Source organism: Peromyscus californicus, unplaced genomic scaffold (assembly GCF_007827085.1).
Source record: "Peromyscus californicus insignis strain IS unplaced genomic scaffold, ASM782708v3 Scaffold_4__1_contigs__length_199733344, whole genome shotgun sequence".
NCBI classification, from domain to species: domain Eukaryota; kingdom Metazoa; phylum Chordata; class Mammalia; order Rodentia; family Cricetidae; genus Peromyscus; species Peromyscus californicus.
In genome coordinates this window covers 45,998,477-46,014,793 of record NW_026294562.1, presented here as the reverse complement: position 1 = coordinate 46,014,793, position 16,317 = coordinate 45,998,477, and the positions used below count along the sequence as shown (strand labels likewise).

Sequence of the window (16,317 nt, the reverse complement as noted above, 5' to 3'; positions counted from 1 at the left end):
GTTTCGCTAACTAAGCACCTTGTTGTTCGTGCTAACACAGACTAAGTCTAAGTCACAGGTAGTGCATAAATATTTATATAAATTTTAGCCTACAGTTTTAGGGGGGTTGTTTGTTTGTTTTTTGAGACGAGCCCTGTCTGTCCCGGAACTCACTCTGTAGACCAGGCTGGCCTTAAGCTCAGAGATCTACCTTCCTCTGCCTCCTGAGTGCTGGGATTAAAGGACTGCACCACCATGCCTGGCTTAGTCTCTACTCCTAACCCTTCCCCACACTTCATCTTCCATTCCACCCAATCACTTTTTACAGCAACTAATCAAGGACACTATAAAACTGATTTATACCTGCTTGTTATCATAATAAAACAGTTATGCCTCAAAGGGCAAATAGCAGTGGGAGAAAAGAAGAGATGAGAAATTTCAGGAAATGGATAAACACTTTGGGTAGGTTTGCAAATGGTCTTAATTTGATGCATTCTTCAGTTTGATAGAATGAGCCAGTTAAAAGCATTCTAAGATTCTGAAGAATTTTGTAGATTATTTTACTAACTTTTTCATTATTGATAAAAAGCCTAAAGGCTTCAAGGATCTTTAGAAAAAGAACACAATAAGCAGATGGCTGTAGGTTTTCTTTTCTTTTTTTTTTCTGGGGTTCACCACCTGCTTTAATATACTGAGACATCAGGTCAAATGAGTTCGCTGCCTACAGTACCAGAAGTTCCCTGACACTAGCCACAGAATACAGATCTCAGTCAGACCAGAGTATAGTGAAAAAAGTCCTCATGCTGCAACCTTAGGCTGAAGACTACTGACTATATCTGGGTTTGCCTTAATCTTGCTTTACCAGAGTCCCCTCCAGAGAAGTCAGACAGCTTTTAAAGAGTCCGTGCAGTCCAGAGCAATAAGTACATGAAGAAATTGGCCCTTTGGCACACATCAGCACTGGAATTTGCTTTGATTATGTTCTGAATCTATATATATTATTATGTTGATTTTAAAATGCAAAAGGATTTTCAGAAATAGGACATCCAGGCCATCTGACTTAGCCAAATTCTGGAGTAAGGGTCCCCTGCTAAGAAGTTACTTAGTAATAATTTGAACACGTGTACCCCTGGGGTGGGGTGTGGCTCTCCTGGCCATCCTGATCCCCCTTCCCCCACTTGAAGGAAGGAAACAACATGGGATGATGAGACTCTTGGGCAAGCATCCAGCCCAGTTCTCTCTGCTGCTTATCAAAGCCTCAGTCTCCTCAGGCATGATAGTTAATATTTAATGCTTAAATTAATTTCTGATTTTTGAGTATTTTTTTATTCCATTACACTAGACTGCCTTTACTGAGAAATAATTAGCCTATGCAGTCAAGCAAAATTTAGTACCATCAAATTAACATGTGTGACTTGCGTGTACGTGTACGTGTGTGTGTGTGTGTGTGTGTGTGTGTGTGTGTGTGGTTTCAGGCTTTGTGAATTATATGGTCATTGTCTCACTGCTAGGTGCAGATGTAGCTGTAGACAATGGATAAATTTGTGTGAGAGTAAATTCTTCAAGCTGCTATCTTAGCTCAGAAGGAAACACTGATCTTAAATTGTTCTTTTTAAAAGAGTAATGATAACAAGGCCTGGGAGATAGCTCATTCAGTAAAGTACTTGCATCACAAGTATGAGAAACTGTGTTTGAACCCCAGAACCTGGGCATGGTGGGTTACCCTTGTAATCTCAATGCTGTTAGCTGGAGACAGGTGGTCTCTACGGTTCACTGACCAGGTAGCCTAGCCTAATCAGGAGCTCCAGACCAAGGAAAGACCCTGTGTCAAAAAACAAGATGGGGCTGACAAGATGGCTCAGCTGACAGAGGTTCTTGGCACCAAGACTGAGTTCCATCTGGGGGCTCGACATGGTTGAAGGAAGGAACTGAATCCTGCAAGTTGTCCTCTGGTCTTCACATGAACTCAACGTACACAAACTCACATATGCGTAAATGAATGGATGAATAAATAAAATGTAAAATGTCAATTGAAAATAAACTAACAAGGTGGATGGTATCTTTTGAATGTGCTTATCTTAGTTTCTTCTGTTGCTGTGATAAAATACCCTGATCAAAAGTACCTGAGGGTGGAAAAGATCTGGTTTGGTATTCCAGGTTACAGTCCATCATGGCCAGGGAGCCACAGTGGCAGGAGCTTGAAGCTGCTGGTCACATCATGTCCACAGTCAAGAGCAGAGAGAGAATAAATGAATGCAAGCCAGCTGCTCAGCTAGATTTCTCTACTTTTCTATAGTCCAAGGTCCAAACCCGGGAAATGGCACCTCTATCTTTTAGGCTGGGTCCCACGTCAATTAAGCTAATCAAGACTCCTCCACAGACATTCCCACAGGCCACCTGATCTAGACAGTTCTTAAATCAAGACTCTCTCCCCAAGATTCTAGTTTGTGTCAAGGTGACCAAACCATCCTAACACCTGAGTTGACTTCTGGCCTCTGAATGAATGCATATGTGTCCCCATTGCTAACATAGGATCATTTTTCCACTTGAGTGACATACTTGTACATATTTCTACCTTTTCCAGGAGTGAAAGAAATAAGACCAACATAAAAATCGTGTATTTCTCTCCTCCTATATTGTCTGATGATTTTCAGAGTCTTTGTCATTTTCAGAACACGTGGAGCTCACAGGGCTGAATAAAACTCAGATATACTTAGTCTCTAGCCTTTGGGAGAGCAATAGGGCAAGAACTAGACTTGGTTCCTCCTTATGGGTAAGTTGGTCTCCTAAGGACAGTAGGTGTAGAGGTAGGTTGGAATGTGCAGACTAGCCACCTGCTCTTATTTCAGCTGATTCTTAAGTAGCTGTGTCTCCTCCACAGCTTTTCCTCAGGAAGATGATGTTCTTAGCTAAAGTCTTTAGTGTTGTCATGTGCAGTGGGGATGAGCAGACTGCAGGAAAATTCAGCCTACTTTCTGTTCTTACAAAGTTTGATTGGAATTCAGCTGTACATATCCATTTATGAATGTCTATAGCTTCTTGGGCACCTACCCAATGGCAGTGTCAGATCATTAAAACAGTGGCCTTATGAATCACAAAGCCTGAAATACTCACACATCCACAGTTTGAATCCTCCTTTAGAACAATAAATGTTGATAGACAGCTAGCTCACTGCTTCTACCATTTGAATGGAATCCTGCTGAAGACTGGTGTTCTGAATTAACTCCAAAATAAGTTTTAGAGAGTTGAGAAAATAGTTGGCTTTTGTTCATTCAGCTTCCTCTAGAAACATTCCATAGCACCCTGAGGCCTGATCAGGAGTGAGACATAGAGCTCTAGATTGAACGCCCCACCCCCACCCCTGGCAGGGCCTGTATCAGCCACATGGAGCATCTAGTACTAAAGATGATGGAAATGGCCAGAAATGTTCGGTAGTTTCTTTGGCCTCTGAGAAGGAGAACTGTTTTCCACCCCATCTTGGTGTCTGATGCTTGGCTGAAGGTGGCTAAGAAGACTTAAATTGGGTTAGTATTCAGTAGGGAAGACGGTGTTTTGTAAGGGACCAAATGAAACATGCCCATGACTAGTGACAGCTCCACCTCCAGCCACAGATGAGCCCAGGTCTTCTTTACGGGACCCTCGGAGTCCAAGAGCAGCCTCCTTCCTTTTGGCTCACTGCCTGTCAAGCAGCCTTGGGACCTGACTGGCTGGCCCGTTACTCTTGTCGTCATCACTGTATCCTTTCAGTTGAAAACAAGAAGTTGAAAGGCTGGTGAACTTGCTCAGAGGACCCAGCTTCAGTTCCCCATACAGTGACTTAAAACAGTATGGAACTCCAGTTCCTGGGAATCCATTACCTCTTCTGACCTCTACGGGTATGTGGTGTTCATGTGTATGTGCAGCCAAAGCAGTTCTACACATAAAATGAATAAATTAATAGGTTGAATATTGTCCTATGGTATGTTAAGTCAAATTAGGATGACCCATTGATCTCCAGACATGATCATCGTGTTGGAATGTCAGGGTCTGGTGCTATAGGACAAACCTCTAAGTTAAACTAGTACGGCCTTAGGAAACTTGCTTCTGTGTGTCCGCATCATCAGTGATTATTTGCAACACAACTATGTTCATTGCTAGAGTTCCAGCTCATTCAGGAGGGGATTTGGGTCTTCTACCTCTTGGTTCATTCCCACTGTTGAAGTTACTGTCTAGTTTACCGTGAACTTTCATTAAAAGGTACTTGTTGAAAGTCTTAAGAAAATTCTGTGCCGTTTCTGATTTCTTCCCTCTTATCTCTTCTCTTTTCTGCCTAAAGCATCCCCCACCCCCACCCCTTTTTTTTGCACATTATTCTCTAGTGACTGCAGTTCATAATCATCTATCCTTTCTTATTGCATTCTTAGTTAGCAGCTTACAATTTGGTACTTAATTGTTTCTTAATTGATTCATCTGTACTATCTTCGCTTCCCAGATAGTCTGACATCCCTAAGGGAAAGAAATATATTTTAACGTATTTTCATACCATTTCCTTGTGCCAGCCTCCCCCATCAAACACATACTGAATTAGAGTTTAGTGTAGTAGGTTCTCATTAGCCAGGTATATGTTAGCTGAATTAAGCACTGTCACGGCACAGCAAGGCAGATTAAGAATCAGCCTTCTAATATTCCTTGATATGTTTTGGAATTGTGTCAGAATTAATCAACACCTTTGAAAGCTGTCTTATAAGAAAGTAAATTAGAAAATCCCAATAGGCAAATTGAGAGGGGCCTCTCTCTTGCCTTCCTCTGTCTCTTTCTTTGGATTTTGTTGTTTCTTTTGGTTTCATATCTAAGAGAAAGTCTCTCTGTGTTGCCCAGGTGCCTTAAGCTCCCTGGCACAAACAGTCCTGCACAGCCTCCTGAGTCGAGAGGGCTGTAGGCATGCACTACTGCACTTGCTTGTGCTTATGTCTAATTACAAGCTTGATCTGTTTGTTTGTGCACTATAGTTGTAAATCTACTGCTGTTGGCCTGGTCCTGGCTGTGACCCTGGAGTCTGCCTGGCACACACAGAGTTGTTTGTTGGGAGTTTCTTTCTGATAACCATTTTGAACATCTGTCTGATCATAAAATTAAGATGCCGAATCTCTTTCCTATGTGGAATAATGAGTTCTTTTCAGGATACTCAGGGTATTTGTTAAGAAAAAAAATACTTTGTGAATTGTCTTAGTTTTTTGGTCAAAGAAAGTTAGAACGCCTTATTTGTCTTGTTAGTTTTTCTTTATTTCAGTGATTATTCCTTCCTTATAAGTTCTCAAGAACCTGGGTCATAACCCTGCAGCCACCACTCTGTGCTCTTTGCTTTTTTTGAGATTTCCTATGAAAAGCAAACAATTTTCTGAACAAAACTACCTGTAATAAATGCTACCCGTCACTGAACACTAATCGTGAGGAATGGTAATTTTCCTTCTGCCCAATGAGCTCTTCTGAAATGGACATGCTTGTGTAATGAGTAATCGCACACAGCTAACAAAACTGAGCCAGATTCCTGGCCAACTCAGACCAGAAGGGAGGGACTTGCTTGGGTCCTGTCCCCAAACCGCCCTTTGAACCTTGCTTGTCTCGGTGTAGTAGTTTTATGGAACCATCACTGATCCATTTTGTAAAGGACACTCTGTTTTGGTAGGGGTTTTTGTTGTTGATCTTTTTGTTTGTTTGGTTGGTTTTTGTTTTCAAATCTTTTCTTCTGGAATTCTGTGTTCACACAGCTCAGAGCTGTGTGTCTAGGTTTTTCTTGCCTTCGCTGCTTTAACAGTGTCAGATAGCATCTCTTGGCATGATCTAGCTTTCTACTCCCAAGAGAATGATCCTCTCACAATGAGGTCTTGTTAATTTTTTTAAATGAAGGCGACCTAGTTTTTGTAACCTTCTTTTTAATAATTAAAAATATGAAAGCTACCCAGAATCATTTTTCTGTGCCACAGTTCCAACTTCATATTGAACTTGAACTGCAAATCTGTTACATGGCAGCCTTACCGTGGAGATACTTAATGGGGGTGAAAAATCTCCCAATTTCAAACATGCACCCAAGAACATGCTGTTAATGCCCCAAGAGGCTGTTTTATCCTGTTGTGTTTAGCTGGGTTTGCACCACATACCAGAAACTCCTTTTCATACTTACTACCTACAGGTCATTTAATTTGATTTGGTCATACTATTTTAGTGAAGTTTCAGCTTGATTCTTTACTTTTAATAATTCAAAGCAATGATATATCCTTTTTTCCAAACTTCATATTTTTTGCAGCCAGGAATGATCCTGAAGTTAATTGCATGGAAAGAATACAGTGATCACTAAACAAACTGATGGGTATGATTGCTTCATTCTTTCATGTACTCAAACATATGACAAGAAAATGTTTGTGGATTATCACTTGAAATTTTGTGATGCCTTCCCAGAAGATGACTGAATCCAAATAAAACCTGGGGTTCTTCTCCGGTGTTGACAAACTCCTTGCATAGCCCATGATCTTATCCAGGAATCTTCATATCCTTAGCTTCTGCCATAATGCTACAAGTCCAGTGTGATGCTGAACTCCAGGTGACTTTGTGTTTTGCTGTGGTAAAGGAACTGTCGGACTACTAAACATGTCTCATTCTTGGTTGCCTCACTTTTTACTGCAAACCAACATAATTATATCATTTTGTTCCATTAAAGAGTTTATATCTGTCAGCAGATTCAACCTCCTCAGTTTTCACTGGGTTAGAGGGAATTGCAAAGCTCAGAGGCTGCACACTGATGAGTGTGCTGATGCTGATTATGTCATTGTGTGGCCAGGACTTGAGAGAGCAGGAAGCTTGTCTCCCAAATGAAGTTAAGCCAGTGGTGCCTTTCCTTCCTCTGGTGTATTCAGATTTGTCAGAGGCATTTTAATTCAGAATTTAGTTTTTACATAATGCAGGCCAGCCATATCCCAGAAATATAATTACATAAAGATGGGTAGCTAACAACCCTCTGGCTCCTATGCTTGTTCCTAAGGAGTGTAACCTAGCCACTGCAGCAGTTCCGATAAAATAGTTTTAATTTGGGTGGCACACTGAGCATCTGTTACGTGTGGCCCAGGCTCTCAGCCAATCTTGGTAATACAGCCGCAGACAAAGATAGTTGTGGATCCTGACCACTGAATATGAAAGTATGTGGAAGAGGACTGAATATTTTTAATCTACAGTATCAAACTATTCAATGTCTCAATGGAGCAGAAACTCATCGAAGGCCTGTAAAGTGTGGAAGTAAGGAGCCTTGAAACAGCCAAACTTGGTTTTTCTTAAACATTCTTAGGAGTGGCTAATCTCCTAGATAATTAAGTCCCATGTATACATGACTTCTTCCTGTGCCTCACATCCGGAAAGAGCTACCAGCTACCGTTTACACTTGCATTGCCTTGGTAATGTACCTGTGTGTCACCATAGCAACACTCTTGAGAATGACCTCAGCAGCCACTCAGAATCAGTCTTACAAAACAAATTATAGCTATAATTAACTCTGCAATATATATTTGTTCAGGCCCTGGTGTTTCTTTTTAAAAGGTTAAATGAATAGAATAATACAACATGGGCCCACCCCCTATTTTCCATTAGTTTTTGCTGATAATATGAAATATTGCAGTGGAAAATTAGAGATGACTTTATTCATCCTCTCAAAATGTGGCATACATAAATGAAGAGGACATACTACACTACTAGAACACCACTTAAACGGATACAAAGTAAACCACCCCCGCCCCTACCACCCCCACCCCTTGAAGCCAATATGAAATGCAAAAACTGTGTGAGTTCTTCCTCCAAGCCCTCTTGTCAAGCCGTGGTGGGGCAGGTGAGTTGGGGCTCTGCGAGCATGAGCTGTTGACATTGGCCCTTTCTGGGCAGTAAGAGATGCAAGTCTCACTTGTCTGTTGTTTTTGGCTTGGAAAATTGTGTCTTCAGTATTGTACCTTCTGAGCCACTCAGTAGAAAATTAATTATATAGACATATTGTGTATCTTTTGGTTGGTGAGTGTGTTTTGTGTTTCACTGCTTTTGCTTGGGGGTGTGTCTGGTATGGTTTGCTTTGGGTGTAGGTGGTGTATACTGCAGCCAGCAGAGATTGATAGTGTTCAGCCGTTTCCTTTTGCTAAACTTCGCTGATTTAGTTTTCTGCCCCAAGGGAGGTGAGCTTTCCCCGCATTGTTCAACTGAGGTGAAGTGAGACTGTCTAGCAAGACCATCACTTACTTTGAACTTATCAGAAATGCATAGTTTTTAAAAAATCTACTTATTTTGTGTGTTTGAGTGTTTTGTGTGCATGTATGTCTGTGCACCACATGTGTGCCTAGTGCTGACAGAGGTCAGAAGAGGGAATTGGGTCCCTGGAACTGAAGTTAGAGCTGGTTGTGAGCTGCTATGTGGGTACTGAGAGTTGAACCCAGTCCTCTGGAAGAGCAACCAGTGCTCTAATCACTGAGTCATGTCTTTAGTCTGCATGGAACATTTTAAAAGACTTTCCTTGTCATGGTGTTGATGATCCTGAGACAGAAGAGAACTTGGCAAGCAGCAAATGTTCAGTGTTGTAGTTGTTACTCTACAGGAACTGTAGGAAGGGTGAAGAGGGAAGAGAATCCTCACCACGGGAATGTCTCGGGACAGCTTAGAAGTACCCTAGATCACAGAGAAATGCCACTGACAGTTCTGTGGGGTGGCTGCTGGTCCTTTGCAAGTGGCTTTCCAGTTGCAGGTATGTACCCTGGTTCCATGTCATACACATAGTTGTAAGGAGCTCATTGCACCCTTCCTGATTGGAGAGATGCTGTCAAATCTCCTAAGGTGCAGTTTGATAGAAAAGCCCCCCACTTCGTGCGCTGATTCTTTACATTATCCCTGGCAAACATAGTCCTGCCTGGAAACAGTGCTAGAAGCACTGGTTCATCTTTAGGAAACAAAACCACAATTTCCCTTTACTCTAGACCACCTCAGCATCGTGTACATGAGAATAACAGGCCTCTGTTCTGACTGTGCATGGGACATTAGTAGAGCGGCAGCATATTTCTTAGTTTCATTTTCCTCTTGCTACTCTACATGCAGAGTTCTTTGGCTTCTCTGAAATTAGTTCTTGTACACAAATGATGATTACATAGATTTTAGAATATACACTTAAAATGTTTAAATCAAGGGTCTGATAGATTAGAAAGCTGCATTTGCACAGAGCAGCCTTTTGCTTTTGTATCTGGTATGAGCCACTTTATCTTTAGACGAGATACAGTCGATCCACAGAACATGGGCTTTGTTAATCCCATCAGGTGACCAGGGCTGTGTCCAGCGCCACTAAAATACAGCTTTACACTTGTGTTCTCCCAACAGCCCCCTCTGTCTTCTGACCAAGTTTAGAGTAATTGAGGTATGAAGGAGTTCTCACTGGTGAGCAGAGGGCTCATAGCTGGCTACAAATGTGTTGATGTGTCTGGAATAAGGCCTGGAGTATGACAGCTTCTTTGCTGGAGTTCTCTCCTGCTCTTGCCTTAGAGGCCTGGTTCACTTCCACCAAGGCAGTAGTTTTACTTTGTTATTGAAGTCAGACTTTTGTCTTACAGGCTGAGAATACCATTCCCTTCTAACATTCAGTTTCACTCATAAAGGAACTCCAGTGGTAAGAATTCAGTGCTAAAAGCTTTAATGCTCAAACTAACTCTCCATATAGGAAACCCATCCATTCAACAAAGAGTGACTAAATAAATACTATTTTCTTGGCACTAAAGTGGAAATAAAGATGTGTTGAGACAAAACATCTTCTTTCAGATAGATTCTGTCCACTGAGTATGTATTGTGATTACTGAGTTATAACTACCATGTATACCAAGCGTTCAAACTTGTTGTATCTTATTTGTAGTCATTGGGGAGCTGATTCCTTCCAGTTCTGTTAATGGCACCACCATTGTTCTGCCTCTTACTCACAGGTCAGTCGCCCTGTGTAGACACTGTAGCCATGTGTTTTGAAACCATTGTTGTGCTTCATCATTTCCAGAGCAGAGGAGAGTATAGTTCCTCTTTGAAATCATAAAGATGCTTCTCAGAATAGTCATTTCCACCTTGCTGTCATCTCTTCTGTTAAATTGTGTCATTCGTGACGTCACAACTTAAGTCCTGCACTTCAAGAGAGTAGAAAGTGAATGGAATAGGTTCTGGAAATGACAGAACCATGCTGATGGTGAGCGTGTCCTTGCCAGGGGTTAGGGTTAGCAATGATAACACGTCATTGTCTTTATGCCAAGTAGAAAGTTGTGCGCCCTGATTGTGGTGGTGATTACACAGATATCTACATGTGGCGAAAATCTCATAGACTGTATACCACAAACACACACACTCATATACATGAATGTGTACGAATACCCATAACTAAGACCTATAGTTTTATAAATAATACCATGAGTTTTCTAATTTTGATAACATCAGATTCCTGGTTTTGTTAGTGTGATATAGATATGATACATAAGGTGCTGTCATTAAGGGAAAGCCAGTTGAAGAAATTCTGTGATAATTTGATAAATTTCTTTTGAGTCCAAAATTATTTAAAAAAATAAAATGTTTTATCCCTCCCTCCCCGAGGAAACGTATAGGCATAATGGGCATAATAGGCACATTTAAAGGTGGTGTAGGTGGTTTCAAAGAGCGTCTAACCTCAGACGCTCTCATTATTATCATAACTGAAAATCTCATGGCTTTGCATGAATAGCAAATGACTTGGGCTTTGGACATAATTAACGACATGGTGTGCTGCTTCTCTCAGGGGAATGAGGAACTTCTCCCAGGAAAAAACTGATGTTCTGCAAACAAGGGAAAAGATAAATCCTGACCTTACACTCAGCTTTAGTCTGTGGTTGCTTATACAAATTCACTTTGTATAAATAATTAAAAACTTTATTTAACTCTTGATTCGCCAGCCAAGCCTGCTAAACAAGTAGAGGGTAGGAGACTAACTTGAATTCCTTAGCGGCTCTCCTTTCCTTTTGTGTGAGTTCCAACAGATGAGGAAATGGGAATCCAGTGAGTAGGCAGCAGTGGATGGAGAACCTCCTGAGCAATGGAAGGTTGACCATGATGTTTCCTAGACTGTCACTTTCTGGTATTTGTTTTCTCTGTGACTCCTTTGCCCCTTCCCTTCCATGGGTTTGGAGTGATGGTAACTGACATTCTGTGTCTTCCCTCTTCCAGCTATCTGAATGACTTGGACCGTGTAGCCGACCCTTCCTATCTGCCTACACAGCAAGATGTGCTTAGAGTTCGAGTCCCCACCACAGGAATCATCGAATATCCCTTTGACTTACAAAGTGTCATTTTCAGGTAGTAACTGAGTTCATTAACACCTACATACAGGGTTTAAAGCCTGCAGCTTTGTGTGTGTCATCATCCTTGTGTTACACAACTGAAATAATGTATCAGTGAAAGAAAAAGCAAAAGAAAGATATTCTGGAATTTTCATTTCAGGCTAAATAACCAGGCAGTTAATGAAACCTTAGTTGCTGGTGGTAGAACACTGTTATTCAAACCACTGTGTGTGTGTGTGTGTGTGTGTGTGTGTGTGTGTGTGTGTGTGTGTGTGTACACGTGTGTACACATACATATAATCATTTTATCTGAGGACATAGTTTATTTTTAGAATTTTGTAAGATACAAATGATCATATAATTCTATCAGTAATAGCAATTACACTTTTTCAGAAACTTTTGTTTTGCTTTTTGAGATAGGGTCTCACTTTATAGCCCAGACTGGCCTTGAAGTCCCAGCAGTCCTCCTGTCTCAGCCTCGCAGTTGCTGGAATTTTAGGCAGGAACCATTGTGCCTACCATCGAAAACTTCCATATTGATATTTTCTCCATGTTGTTTGGTACCAATACAGAATTTCTTCATAGCGTTAAAGTCATTTTATACAATAAAATGCTTGAGAGTTTCAAATTCATGATTTGTAAAAGTAGAATACTTAATATAAAACGATATGCAAAGAAGGGGAGTTTATTATTTCCCTGTTCATTGCTGCTATTTGTCTTAATGCTTCAACTGAACCTTTTTTTAAAGAGAAGAAAAATAATACTAGTATCTTTTCACTTTACTATTTCATAATCACTTAATTGTACTTTTAGTTGGAGTGCAAACCACTTAGAGCTTTGAGGAGTGTTGAGCTGGCTCTCGAGGGAGCCTACTCGCTTAGGATGGGCCTGTGCATGAGGCTGTGAAGCCACCTTCATGTAACTCCCCCTGAAGCATGCCTCTGCTGTGGGACTCAGCAGACGTGTGCTGTGCTGTTTTTTGCCAAAGCACCAATTTTTATTTTCTTTTTCATTGTTACTACTTTTTTCACTCTGTTCATTCTCGGCACCTGTGATAATCTTGCCACCATATACTGCTCAAAAGCACATGGCTGTGGAGTAGGTAGCACTTTGAAAATACTTACGAACCTCTTTTTTCAATCTATAATGGGTACATTAAGATGATCACCAAGGTTCCTGGGGCCAGCATTCTGTATTACATATTTTGAGTTTGCAACATCTGGATACTCAAATTTACTTACTTTCGTAGCCATAATACAGAAAAAATTTCAAAAAACATACAGTACTTCTTGGATATTTTCACATCTTAGTTGCTCTGCGATTTCAAAAATTGATTAGGATTCCATCTCATTCTTGACATATTTTGTGCACTAGTGTTGCAGAATACTTTTTGCCCCTACAATGCAAGTAATAACATCAGTGTCTCATTTCCTGTCCTCAGATACACAGCATTGGTTCTCTGCAGTAGGACGTCCTTGACCAGCAGTTCCATGTAAATGAGTTGCATATTTTCACACAGTGGCACTGGGGCAGAGCCAGCATTTTAATATCTTTAACACCTCAAAGTCCCACTTTTGATGTCCAAAGCTCACAGGTTGTGTGGGCGCATTGTTTTGCCCCTCTTATCTCACTCCTGTACCTTTGAAGTCTTTTAGAAATGGTGGTGTGAATGATCCTTGATTTCTGGGCTGGGGAGGTGAATCAGTCAATAAGGTACTTTGCTGTGCATCTCCATGGTCCACATAAAAAAGTATGGTAGCATATACCTGTAATGCAAGATCCAGAGAGTAGAGGGTACAAAGACAGGTTTCTGGGGCTTTTGGCCATCTAGTGTAGCCAGTTGATGAGCTCCAGGTTCAGTGAGAGACCCTATCTTAAAAAGCAAGGTGGAGAGGAACAGAGGGAGCCGCCTGATAGTCATCCTCTGTCTTCCACATAAACATGCACACACGTGCACACACACACCCATATGTACAATGTACACACTCAAAGAAACAAGTTCTGAGTCTTTCCTTTGAATTTAGTGTGAGAATCAGGAAAGCACCCAAAGTAGGCACAGTGTTCAGTAGATTCCTACAGAGCACCGCTCTTCCTCTTTCATACCGAATCTTCTCATTTTCTGAGACTTCTTTCTTCTGAATGTTGTGTGCATCAGTCAAGATTTGGCTCCAGCAATTTGGAGGAGCTGATTTGGTGTCAGGCAGTGCTGGATATGTGCACATACATACTTCCACTCCACTCTTGGTGCCCTTGCTGGTGTCTGAGGATAACCAAGTGCAGAGTGGATGCATTAAAAGCAGACCCAGGAAATGGTTCAAATGATGCCTGTGAGGCACTGTGTAACATTTTGGTATCTTACACCACGCTTCATTTCCAGCAAGGTGACAAGTTGGTTTGTGTACCATGCTGTCTGATTTGATTGGGCCTGTGCTAAATTATTGCCAATATTAAAAGAAAGAAAAAGCCCCAAATTCTTATCCTGCAGAAGGAAGCATAGGCAGGATCATGTGTACATTTAGCACCCTTTTTGTATGGAAATGTGTGGCATCTTGTATCCTTTAAATGTATCCATGGTCATTCCTCACATCCTCAAATAACACATGAGGGTCTTCACTCTGACATCTAGGAAATAAAAGTGAAATTTATTATTTGTTATTTGGCTTAACATAAAAACATCCTGTGTTTGCCTTTGCAGTGCGGAATGTAATACTGTTTTGCTTGGCACAGATAAGGAAGTTTTACTTAATTACAATTGCATATCTAGTAACTTCCCAGTAACCACAGTGATTTATTACCTACCATGCCTTATTTCTATCAGGTAACAGACAATTAATAGATATCAATAAGCATTAATTGACTTGGATGCCATTGTCTTCCAGGTATTAAGTTTTCCCTGGTTTGTAAATAGTATTATATTGATACTCTTAAATTTTTCTTTATGTTATTAATATGAATATTATTAACTTTGCAGAATGGTCGATGTAGGGGGCCAAAGGTCAGAGAGAAGAAAATGGATACACTGCTTTGAAAATGTAACCTCGATCATGTTTCTAGTAGCGCTTAGCGAATACGATCAAGTTCTTGTGGAGTCAGACAATGAGGTAAGTGCTCCTTGGACAGTAGTGACTTATCATTTTAGTACCTGATAGAAGTAAGTGACAAGAAGTAGAATGTGGGGAATGGAATGAGTTGAAGTCATTACTTTCTTTACCACTATTTCAGGATTTTTTTTTCAATTTATGTTTTTAGTTCTTATTACACTAGTATATTTACTTTGTAATAATATTTTGTAATAACAGTCTGTGGGGGTGGGTCCTAGGGATGGAACTCAGGTTCTCAGGCTTGGCTCCAAGCACTTCTACCCACTGACCTATCCTACCTATCTGGATGTTTGAACTACTCATAAATGTAGCTGGAAGTTTTTCTGTGTCCCGCTTGGCTAGCAGTCAGGACAAATCTCTCACCCACAGTCCCGTGGCCTTTTATAAAATAATCACACAGAGGCTTAATATTAATTATAACTGCTTGGCCATTAGCTCAGGCTTATTACTGACTAGCTCTTACACTTAAATTAATCCATAATTCTTATTTATGTTTAGCCACGTGGCTCAGTACCTTTTCTCAGTTAGACATTCTCATATTACTTCCTCTGTGTCTGGCTGGCGACTCCTGACTCAGCCTTCCTTTTCCCAGAATTCTCCTTGTCTGCTTATCCTGCCTATACTTCCTGCCTGGCTACTGGCCAATCAGCATTTTATTTATCAACCAATCAGAGCAACACATTCACAGCACACAGAATGATATCACCCATCACATAAATAACCCTGCAAAACCAACCTACAGCACACTCAGAATGGCAAGGTTTTTCTGTCAGGAATGCAAGCGGTCTGTGTGCTCAGATCTAATTGGAACCTGTTTGATTGATACTTTTAACACTGTGCAGAGGTCTAAACATGAAAATATCATGGAGAGACCTAGGCTGATCACAGGATCATATCATAGCCTTCCTTACAGGATAGAACTGGGAGTGTTGAGTGAGTCACCTGTTTGGTTTTGCTTTCATTTTGTTTAAAACATTGTTTGCCTCATGGGTAGGCATGCAGAGTCTTCACTTGGCAGATGTGAATAACTTTGTAGCTGGGTTCAAAATCAGTTCATTGTGAAGCCATGTAGTGTCTTGGTGATGTGGCCTCTCGGCTAGAGTGTTGTTTGGGCTGTTGTGTAATGTAGTCTCTACTAAGCAGGGAGTGACTCGGGAACTGTTCTTCATACCCGTCTGGAGAGCTGGTTCTGTAGTGGGCTCTCTTCTCTGCTACAGGGAGAGTTAACAGGTGGAAACACGGATTTTGAGAGTAGTAGAGGTTTGATGAATCAGAGTTGACTGTGGAGGATAATTAAGGGGTGTAGGAAGCAGCCTTTGAGCTAAAGTTCACAGTCTGAGTGTCTGAATGGAGACGCCGCCGTTTATACTCCTGTCAGAGCTTGCAGGTGGAGAGACCAGTGACATTAAGAAAAGGTAGAAAACAAAGAGAAGGAAGTGAGAAATCCCCAGCAATTGGTTAAACGGAGATCTGGGATGTCAAAATTTACTTTCAACACACATATCTTTTTTTGGTATATAAGAATTCCTGGCTTCTTGGTCTTTTTAAGATAGCTTATTTTTTGCAAGTCTTAATATTCTCATTTCAGTTCATACCCAGTGTGCAGAGATTTGCATCAGCCAACCAGCTGAGCTGAAATGCAGAGTGCCTGCAAGCACAGTGAAGTACCTCAGTATCAGTTATCAGAGTGTAAGCCGGGCAGTTGCCTTTAGAATGTTTCTGTTATAGCTCTCTGGCTCCCTTTCTTGATCTGTACCTGTGCCCATTTGTTGTTCTATAATTCTTGGAGACTATAGTTTTAATATATTGCTTACTTTAGACATATTGTAACATGCCTATGGTTTCACTACTATGTTGTGGGTACCAGTGTATCCAAACAGTTACAAAATTGGGGGGTGGGGTGGTAA

General features: G+C 41.0%; 1 protein-coding gene across 1 annotated transcript in view; it reads left to right on the top strand.

Annotated features, from left to right (window-relative positions):
* LOC128124428 (guanine nucleotide-binding protein G(q) subunit alpha) overlaps positions 1–16,317 on the top strand; it is a 248,542-nt gene that overhangs the window by 186,554 nt on the left and 45,671 nt on the right. Inside the window, exons 4-5 of the mRNA XM_052760671.1 lie at positions 11,197–11,325; positions 14,281–14,410. Of these exons, the coding sequence (XP_052616631.1) occupies positions 11,197–11,325; positions 14,281–14,410 (259 nt within the window). The remainder of the gene's footprint in view (positions 1–11,196; positions 11,326–14,280; positions 14,411–16,317) is intronic.